This window comes from Amphimedon queenslandica, unplaced genomic scaffold, assembly GCF_000090795.2.
Source record: "Amphimedon queenslandica unplaced genomic scaffold, v1.1 AMPQUscaffold_13399, whole genome shotgun sequence".
NCBI lineage: Eukaryota > Metazoa > Porifera > Demospongiae > Haplosclerida > Niphatidae > Amphimedon > Amphimedon queenslandica.
In genome coordinates this window covers 69,904-79,853 of record NW_003546365.1, presented here as the reverse complement: position 1 = coordinate 79,853, position 9,950 = coordinate 69,904, and the positions used below count along the sequence as shown (strand labels likewise).

Below are 9,950 nucleotides of genomic sequence, written 5' to 3'. Positions count from 1 at the left end.
TGATGTTAGGATTATTGATAACATTGTGTCTATGGAAGGTAAGAAAGAATATCAACATAAAGTAAATGTAAACATGTTGCTTTTGGTTATACATGTTGTTAGTTTATCTTGATAGTTTAGTCTCCCTTCATGTCTCACCCACTCTCCTTCTCCTTTTCTGTAGGTATTCCTTCATCTCCAGTGATTACTGGTAATGTAACATCTCCTGGTGTACTAGTATTAAGAGTGCGTACAATGTATCCTGGTGATACTAATATTAAGTTTATTGTTAATACTACTAACACATCTGATGAATCTATAAATTCTACTACACATCAGTTCAATGGTTATGAGGCTAATAGTATTGTTGATATTAGTATTAGTATACCTAATGGTGGGTCAGTATCAGTCAGTATAGTAACCATCAATCAATATGGTTCTTCAGATGTTCTTAATCATCCTCAAATCTTTACTATTGATCCAAGTGAGTGTGATTAATATTATTTTGTTCCGTTGTTGTTATTTTTGTGCTTATTTGTAGTAGCAATAATATTATTGTTTATTTTTGATGATTGTTTTATATTCTTCTTCTCTATACATCATCAACAACCATTCCTTTACATTACAATGCAATCCAATACAACCATTCCTATCCATTCCATACCATTACACTACATTACACTATACATGTACAAACAGTATCCACTACTACCACTACTGCATCATCCACATCAACTGCAGGTTCATCTACTCCATCAGTAAGCCCTACTGCTAGTATGACTGCTACTATGTCAGAGGCTATGTCTAGTACTCCTTTACCTACTGGTACTACTACACCAGCAACTGTTGATAGAAGTGGTAAGGAACTTTCTCTCTTCCTTCCACACTCTTATTTACCCTCCCCCCTCTCTCTCCTCTATAGGTTTGTCTGCTGGTGCTATTGCTGGCATCATTATTGCTGTTATCATTCTATTGGCTGTTGTTGTGCTAATTGGTCTAATTGTGTTCTATGTCTATTATAAGAACAGAGGTATGTGCTAATGTGTTCTTTTATGGTCCTTGGGAATTATACACATCATTAACTACTTTGTGGGATGATTGTATTAGTCCATAACTGTATCCTCCTCTCCTTCTCTCTCCCTCTCCCTCTCCCTCCCTCTCTCTCTTCCTTTTTTCTTTTTGTCTTGTTTGCCCTTTGCTTGCTCATGTTTCGATTCACCTTTATCAGCAAATGAATAATAGTCTTCTCAACCCACAGCCCATAATTATTATTAAAAAAACACAATGATGACAATACTATGTTTCCACTTAACCAGTCAGTATAATGCTCTGTTGGGTTTGTTGGACATTATCTGAGTCAGTTTTTATTAATGATTATTTAAACTTTCAAAGTGGCCAGTAACTATCCACAAAGTGCTCTCAGCTGTAAAATATAAGATAAGAGACCGACCACATTCTGTTTGTGTTATTTCTGATACATAAGTGTCAAGGGGCGGTACTTGTAGAGGATGTGTAGTACACATGTTCAAGATTGTGTGTGTTATCTGTTTGGACTAGTGTCTCATTATAGTAGTTATCAATCTTGTTTTGTTATACGTAAACAAACCATGTTCAGGGCATGCATGCAGCAAGGGGTCTGGGACATACAGGGGTCTGGGGAGTTTTGGGAGGAATAGGGGGTCTGGAACAGTTTGTCCAAATATGGGTGGGGGAGGTATTGGATTACATTCCTTCATAATTTACTTTGTGAACTTGTTGGCAAAGCTTTGCAATCCAATCTTTAAACATCATACCATCCAGTAATAGAGTCAGTACTGTTATCATAATCACTGATAGTGATGCCTAGTCCTTTATGGTGGTCTGTAAACTGTATAGATGGATCATGTTACATTAGTGAAGAGAGAGAGAGTGAGAGGTTATTGATAGTGGGTGTGTGTGTATATGTATTCCCAATGTGGGTAGTGCTCTGTATATTTGATATTGTTACAAGTAACTTGAGCAATCCTTCACAACATCTTATACCCACACCTACTCTCTATAGAGTGTCAGTTGAGATTACTGTGTTTAGACAGTGTTTTTGACCTGGCACCACTTGTAGGCTGGTTTTTAAATTCCTGGCAGTCTTTGTGGGAGTAAGAGGAGGTCTTTTGCTAGTTTATGATTATTGTAAGGTGTATGGATCTAATGGCATAGCTATTATTGAGCAACAGTTGGCTACTATAGTTAATAGTAATGTGTGTACTATTGGACACTTTGATACTAGTGCTAAGAGTGATAGCCTGGCTGTAGTAATATAAAAGAAAGAGGGAGGGAGAGAGAGAGAGAAAGAGAGAGAGAGAGAGAGAGAAGGTGATAGTAACTGAGTGAGTAGTCTTACTTATTACATCACATATTTTAAATTATAGTGATAGATTTGACAGTGTAGGAGTGACCATGTTACAATAGCAACAATCACAATCCACTCACATACCACACAAGGTCTGACTCTTCTTCCAATAACTGTCTCTTTCCAATAACCGTCTCTTACAATTACACACAATGTCTTTACTATCAACAGCATTTCTAAGCTACAACTCTGCAAATATTTGAATTTTGTTATAATTAAAGTTTGTTGCTTACAAGTATAATAATATAAACATTTAATTAGCTCTGACTCTTCATGTTTGGATTCCGACAACACTATTAGTAAATGTTATTATACTATTAGTTGTGGTTTTCCTAATTCAGTTACCTATCTCCTTTTTTAAAAGGGTTTCCTGTACTAACTGTATAACACCACTACCTATATCTAATCTATGTATACATATAAGCCATGACGATACTGTTTGTGAACTATAGAATAATGACTAGTGTTGAATTATGGACTTATTATCAAGATGAGTGAGTTGACACATTCTATGCCTCTTTACTCTACACTGGCCTAATAAGGACTCACTGATTAGTCTAATCCATAAATATTAATGATCCTGATCACTCTGATCACACACAGACATATATGTACAAGCAGCCTTGTACATGTACATACTCTTGTACATATACAGTACATGTACATACCCAGAATGATGTTAGTAGGAAATAAGGTCAGCTAGTATGATGTGAAGTGATTGTTATGGACATTTAGCTTGTAAAAGCTGTTTGATGTATCACTGGCACTCCTCCCTCTCCCCCTCTCTCTCTTTCTCTCCCCTCTCTCTCCCTCTCTCTCTCTCCCTCCCTCTCTCTCCCCCTCTCCCTCTCTTTCTCTCTAATTGAGATGTTTTGAATATATTGCCTAATTACTGTTTATTATTATAAATTGCAATGTTATTCAAAATATGAGTCCCACACATAAAGAACATAACACTTCTGTTTAGTGTGTTAGTGTATCATTTCAAATGTCATCTATCCTGTGTACCTTTCTATGCCATGTTTCGTGTTGCCCGCATACACTAGCAATAGATTCACTTTCACTGTATCAGAATAGGGAAAACAAGTCTCTATGTCCAGTATACAATACACATTAAAATTGAAAGAGACTGTTTGTTAATGGATGTTGTTATTCTCTTCTTCCTTCTTCTCTCCTAGCTGTCACTTTTCCATTGAATCATTCGTGTATTCTTTTTCTATAACTGTATGTAACTAACTTGCTTTAGATCAAATTCCCTACCTGTCAAGCTTTGAGACGATTTCCTCTTTAAACTGTAAACAGTTGATTTACTTTAAAGGTGTTTCATACACTGTTTCTTAGCTGTACAAGCATGCATGTACATATACATGTACATGTAGCTAGTGTAACATTTTTGGTGTGTGTGTTTCAATTCCTGTGACTGTACATTGCCAAATATTGCAATGATTCATCAAAGATGATTCACAATCTGGTATTTTATCTTTTCTTCCTTGTTTTTTCTACAGGTGGATCTTATCAAGTGGATAGGCCTGGGAAAAAGTAAGCAAGAGAGAGAGGGAGAGAGAGGGGAAGAAAGAGAGAAAGAGAGATTAAAGGAGGTGGTATTTTTTGTTTTGATACATCTACACTGACAAAGCACTGCTATATCAGCATGTTATCATTATAATTGTGTACACACACTCACACACACTCACATATGCACAGTCAACAACCGATTCACTGTGAGTCAGTTCACACACAAGAATCACCTATAGAACCTTAACACAGTTTCATTAAGCATTCAATACATTGCTTAATGGAGGTACATTAAACCCATTATGTATGTATGTAGTATGCATGTATGTAGGTATGTATGTATGTAGGTATGTATGTAAGTGTGTGTGTGTGTGTGTTTTTCATTTGATAGTAATTTATTATTTATTCTAAAAGTTCCCTTCAGTTTTTGTGTTGACAATAGAGGAAGAAGTGGGTGGGACGGTTAATGATTTTTAAATATCTAATTATGATGATGATTATTATTATTAATATTATTAATATTAGGGGTGGAGTCACAGTTGAGGAGCTAGACATTGACATTGGAACTGAATTGCAAGACAAATCCACCGAACTACCAAAACCGTCTGAATCAAAAGTAAGAAATAAAAAATAATATTTTATAATGATTCCACTTATCTCTTTGATGCAGCCTCCCGAGTTGCATTATGCTGATTTAGCAGACTTTTCAAGGAAGCCTCCAGCTGCAGCTGCTGATAAACCTGAAGGATCCGTCACTAAACCAACACCAATTGAAGAAGTAAATATTATAAACTATTATTATTATTATTATTATTAATTATTTCTTGTCTTCTAAAGGTACAATATGCTCAAATAAAGCCTCAAGCGAAGCCTAAGGACGATGCTCCTAATCCTGCTTCTGATATTTTATAAAAGCACACACAAGACAGTCTCCTCCCTCTCCCCCTCTCTCTCTCTCTCTCAATACTGTGTGTGGTGTGCAATAGCAATATTATTGATCATAATAGGTGTTGGTTATTTTATTTAATTTTTATTATTTTTTGCCGATATTTTTTTACCATAATTATATGCAGAACCATCATCTCATTCATTATTATTTTTTAGTAATTTTTAAAAATGTCTTTTGTAGTTTCGTGAGGTGATTTGTTTTTAGCTGCAATTTTTGCTATTTTATTTAATTCTTTTTTTAAGTCTTTTTTAATTTTCTTATTTTTTCAGCTGATTTTGTTTCATTACGACTTTTACAATAAATAATTATTATGGTAACTGATTCATTAGTAAATGTCAGAATAAGCGCCAAAAAGCAACCTCAATTTTTACCTTAAAACTTCAAGAATTAAAAAAATTAATCTATATTATTTTCAAGAATTATTATTTTTTGATTACAAGCTCCTTGTTCTCACCTCGTTAACAGTACAAGGTGTTGACAAGGTGTTACAAGCTCACGTGTTTACAAGATGCTGCAAAGTGAAAGAGCAACTTTGATATCCTGTTTACATGAAGAATTATTATGCAATATTTTTAATTATTTAAATAAAGAATCATTTAAATCAACTAAATTTACAAAAATTAAATGAACATGAATGAATATAAATGAGACTAAAATACAAAACGGACAAATAAATAGATCGAGAGTGACTAATGATTGTTGATAAGTAGAGAGAGGGAGAGAGAGGGGGGAGAGAAAGAGAGAATGATAGAGTCTGATTAATGATAAAGTCTGATTAAACCAAGAAGTGATTACACATCAGTTGCATAATTATGAATGCTGGGAAAAATATCGGCATCGAAAACCTTCTTATTGATCTGAAAAAAAAGAAAAAATAAAGTTAAATTAAAAAAAAATAAACATTATTTTCTCACAATTTAAAATTAAAAGTTTATTCACTAACCATTGGAGCAGAAGAGAAGAATGGTCTATTGATGTTCGGTGGAGAATTAAAGAATGGCTTCTCAGAAGTAACACTATTCCCTCCTCCTCCGATCTCAGCGTAAGTGTGATTCACTTTCTCAGCTGAGCCACCATAAGCGCTATCAGCAGTTTCATGAGGAGGAGAGAAAGGGGAAAGGAGCATGTTGTTAGGTGGGTCGTTCCCTCCCCCTGGGGCTTTACGAGATTGTAACGTGAAGTGACTTGAGGCGTTAGATGAAACTGATTGTGTTCGGTGATGAGTTAGGACTAGCGGTTCTTCTCTTAGTCCTAGGGAAGACTGAGGAGGAGAGTCGGCTTCAGAACCAATTGGCTGAGAGTCTTTATCACAGACCGATGAGGAAGGAAACCTAGTAATAGTAATAATAATAATAATAATAATAATAAAATTAATAATAACAATAGTATTTACTATAGTAATAAACATTATCAAAATTATAAAAATGAAAAATTTCCTCAAAGCCATTTTTTGATAAATACCCTGTACTATAGCCCATGGGCCCAATTTTTAAGAAACTTTAAAAATTCATAAAAAATCTAAATGTGATCGGAATCAATTCAAACTTGAAAAACAACATAAGAACATGTATATGTATCAGGAAAAATTATAAAAATTGAAAAATCTTTCCTAGCCAATTTTGGTAAAATTTGGCCCACGACCCTGTACTATAGTACAGGGACTTTGGCTCGATTTTGGAGCAACTTTAAAAATACATAAAAAAATTAAATATGACTGGAATCAATTCAAACTTGAAAAACAACTTTAAAACATGAATATTTATTAGGAAGAATTATAAAAATTAAAAAATCTCTCCTAGTCATTTTTGGTAAATTCGGTCTGCGACTCTGTACTATAGTACAGGGACTTTGGCTCAATTTTGGAGCAACTTTAAAAATTTGTAAAAAATTCAAATATGATCAAAATTAATTTAAACTTGAAAAACAACTTAAAAACATGTATATGTATCAGGAAAAATTATAAACATTGAAAAATCTCTCCTTGCCAATTTTGGTAAAATTTGGCCAACGACCCTGCTACTATAGTACAGGGACTTTGGCTCGATTTTAGAGCAACTTTAAAAATTCGTAAAAAAATCTAAATATGACTGGAATCAATTTAAACTTGAAAAACAACTTTAAAACGTGAGCATGTATCAGAAAAAATTATAAAAATTTAAAAAAATTCTCGCAGTCATTTTGGTAAAATTTGGCCAAGTATAACCCAATGGTCGTTGCCCAAATTTCTTGGCAACTAAAAATCCAACCCAAACATTTCACGAAACTTGAGAGCATGTAAATATGTTCAAGAACATGCATTCTACCATTCCATAGTGACCTCAATAAACATTCGAAGTCACAAAGATTATTATTATTATTATTATTGTCATCTCCTGTAGCTACACTGTACATGTACATAGGAATGAAGCAGTGGTTGAGTAACTGTGAACAAGAGCATGACTGTACATGTACTAGCTGTACAGAAAGGAGTTACTCCCCGTTGTTTACTAGTGGACATGGTACAAAGGTAAGGTTGAAAGAGATGAAAGAACAAGAAGTAAAGGAGTGACTTACATGTGGCTAGTGTACATGTTCCGCCGACTGAATCTTGTGATTGCTGAAATAAGAAAACAAAAGAGAAAATAATTTAAAAATAATAATAATAATAAATAATAATAATAATAATAATAATAATAGTAATAGTACCGGTAATAATAAAATAATAAAAATAAAAATAATAATAGTAATAAAATGACTTACTGTGCTTAGTATGTTGTCTTCTTTTAATAACACACAAACAAACCATCGACACAATCAGCAGCAACAACACCAAAACAAATATACTTGAAATTGGTACAATTATATAATACAATAACATTGAATCTGTGCCTATAAAATAATAAAATAATTAAAACATCATTAAAAACATTATAAGCATTATATACTTACCAGTAGTCACAGTGCTTGTGTAATTACTGAATTCTCCTCTTCCAATCTGGGTCTCTGCTGCAATAGAAAATGAATAGCTTCGTCCTTTACTTAGCGACGTAACCAAAATGGTGATGTTCTCCCCCGGCAACGGTTGCCTAGTAACGGGAACCCTCACGGTAACCAGTTCGGACTCAGTGCTTGACACATTAACAATATAATTATTAATAATTTCAGAACCAATTGAGGGGAACGAAAACTGCAACGTAACGTCAGTCATACCAACATCAGCTACTGAGGGTGTAGTTGGCTGGCTTGGAGGACCCCTAGCGGTTGTTATGGTAACAGACTCGGAGCTCTGACCAATCAGATTAGCGATAGAAGATGTGATATCATAAACACTCAGTGGCTCAAGATCAGCCATTATAAAAGAACCAGTATCAAGTTGAGGAGATAAAGTGACCAGGTCATTGATTGTAACAGTGAATGAGGTGATAGGTGAGCCGCCATTATAGAGCAACGACCACCTCAGTAGTATAGACCTACCACCTGCTAGTGCAGTGACATTGAAATATGCTAACAATGGAACTAAAGAGGGGAGAGAGAGAGGAGAATTTGATATTATATTTTCCTAACATTATAATTATTTTCTTACCAGTTTTATTTGTGCTGAATGTTATTAGTTCCGATGCTTTGCTAACACCTGCAGTGTTAACAGCAAACACTTCCACAGAATAATAACCTCCTGGGCTCAATCCATTGACTGTTGCTGTGGTAAGTTCACCAGATACATTTAACACCTACAGAATAAAACAAGAATAATGATTATTAGTTATTTTTGTGTTCTTACTTGAGTTCCGTTTATTTTAATAACGAACCAATCAGGTTTAACGAGTATTGATGTAGGTGTGTGTAACCATGACAACGAGACTGAGAATGGAGTAACATTGCTTAAGGCAACATTTTTTGGAGAAGGAGGAGTCCCTGGGGAATAAAAAAGATAAATATAAAATAAATATTAAAACAACAACAATAACAACAATAAATAAAAATAAGAATGCATTATGGTATCATTATTTACAATCATTGATCTATAAAGGTCAATAATTAATGATAATTAATGATAATTAATATTAATTACTATTAACATAAATCCCTTACCAATTACAGAGACATTATATGATAAAGTGATCCCTCCATGTTCATTAGTGACACTACACTTGTACACTCCAGAATCACTGACGCTAGCTGATGTTATCCTTAGCGTATCATAAAAGAGGATGACCCTATCATTATTATCAGCTAATAACTGAGATCCATTATACCACTGTACAGTAGCCGAGGGGACACTGGTGAACCGACAGAATAGGCCAATGGTCTCATTTTCTATTAGTCTAATGGCTACTGAAGAAGTCATTGAACTTTGCGGTGGACCTGATGGAAAGGAAGAGAAACATTAGTGATGGCTAACTGAACACAAGATATATGATGTGTATAATTATTGATTAACTGTATACATTACTGCTACAGATTTTGGCAATAATAAAACAATTATTATCAAATATAAATAATAACTAAACAATCAACAAACAATTAGCAGCACTCATTATGAAGCAGTTAGTCCTTATACTAACATCAAAGGAAGAATGCAGCTAAAAGTGTGTGTGTGTGCAGTGAATAAAAATCAGTTTACATTTAACTTTAACAACTTAATAGTAGAACTAGCTATAGCTCATAGCTTCTTCTGGCAGGGCAAGGATCGTGACATCAGAGGGTCACTGTGTAGGAGAGGGACTGTCTGTCATGCCTCATTAAAAACCAGGTATTAATAATTAAATAATAACAGAATGATAACAACTTGAACTTTCATGATTTAAGGCAACTTTACAGCCTCCATTTAACACTTAATGTCAAATATCATGAAAGAGTCACGTAGATATACATTTTATCTATAGTTTGAAGACATACCAGCGTAACCATTAGTACTACAATAGTACTGAATACTCAGGCTTTTACTCACTACTCATTACAATGTAGTAAGTGATTAACAAACAATTCAATTATCAAATAACTTATCAATAAGTGTCTCCAGAGAAACAAACTTACTACTAGGAGTAACAAACACATGCTTATATGTACATGTACAGGGGAATGGTTCCCAGTGAGTACACTCTGTGTGACTAGTTGTATATGAAATGTTGTGTGTGTGTAACC

At 34.1% G+C, this 9,950-nt stretch overlaps 2 protein-coding genes across 3 annotated transcripts in view; one reads left to right on the top strand and one right to left on the bottom strand.

The window, feature by feature from the left end:
- The first annotated feature begins 6 nt into the window (after window positions 1-6).
- LOC100633301 (cell wall integrity and stress response component 2-like) lies at window positions 7-5,146 on the top strand. Of its 2 annotated transcripts, none has more exons than XM_011405769.2 (8): window positions 7-38; window positions 164-463; window positions 721-837; window positions 902-1,009; window positions 3,871-3,904; window positions 4,406-4,496; window positions 4,551-4,658; window positions 4,718-5,146. In XM_011405769.2, the coding sequence occupies exons 1-8, from the start codon at window positions 32-34 to the stop codon at window positions 4,790-4,792; spliced, it is 840 nt and encodes a 279-aa protein (XP_011404071.1). In that variant the 5' UTR covers window positions 7-31; the 3' UTR covers window positions 4,793-5,146. The 2 variants fall into 2 exon arrangements, with proteins under 2 accessions (XP_011404071.1, XP_019852339.1); XM_019996780.1 differs by having other exon boundaries at window positions 679-837.
- A 293-nt stretch (window positions 5,147-5,439) lies between these two features.
- The window catches only part of LOC105312833 (contactin-2-like), a 7,800-nt gene continuing 3,289 nt past the window's right edge, over window positions 5,440-9,950 (bottom strand). The window contains exons 6-13 of the mRNA XM_019996779.1: window positions 8,898-9,170; window positions 8,587-8,720; window positions 8,392-8,536; window positions 7,758-8,324; window positions 7,569-7,697; window positions 7,383-7,425; window positions 5,773-6,160; window positions 5,440-5,686 (exon numbers count right to left, since the gene is read on the bottom strand). Coding sequence (XP_019852338.1) covers window positions 5,621-5,686; window positions 5,773-6,160; window positions 7,383-7,425; window positions 7,569-7,697; window positions 7,758-8,324; window positions 8,392-8,536; window positions 8,587-8,720; window positions 8,898-9,170 — 1,745 coding nt within the window. The 3' untranslated portion in view covers window positions 5,440-5,620. The remainder of the gene's footprint in view (window positions 5,687-5,772; window positions 6,161-7,382; window positions 7,426-7,568; window positions 7,698-7,757; window positions 8,325-8,391; window positions 8,537-8,586; window positions 8,721-8,897; window positions 9,171-9,950) is intronic.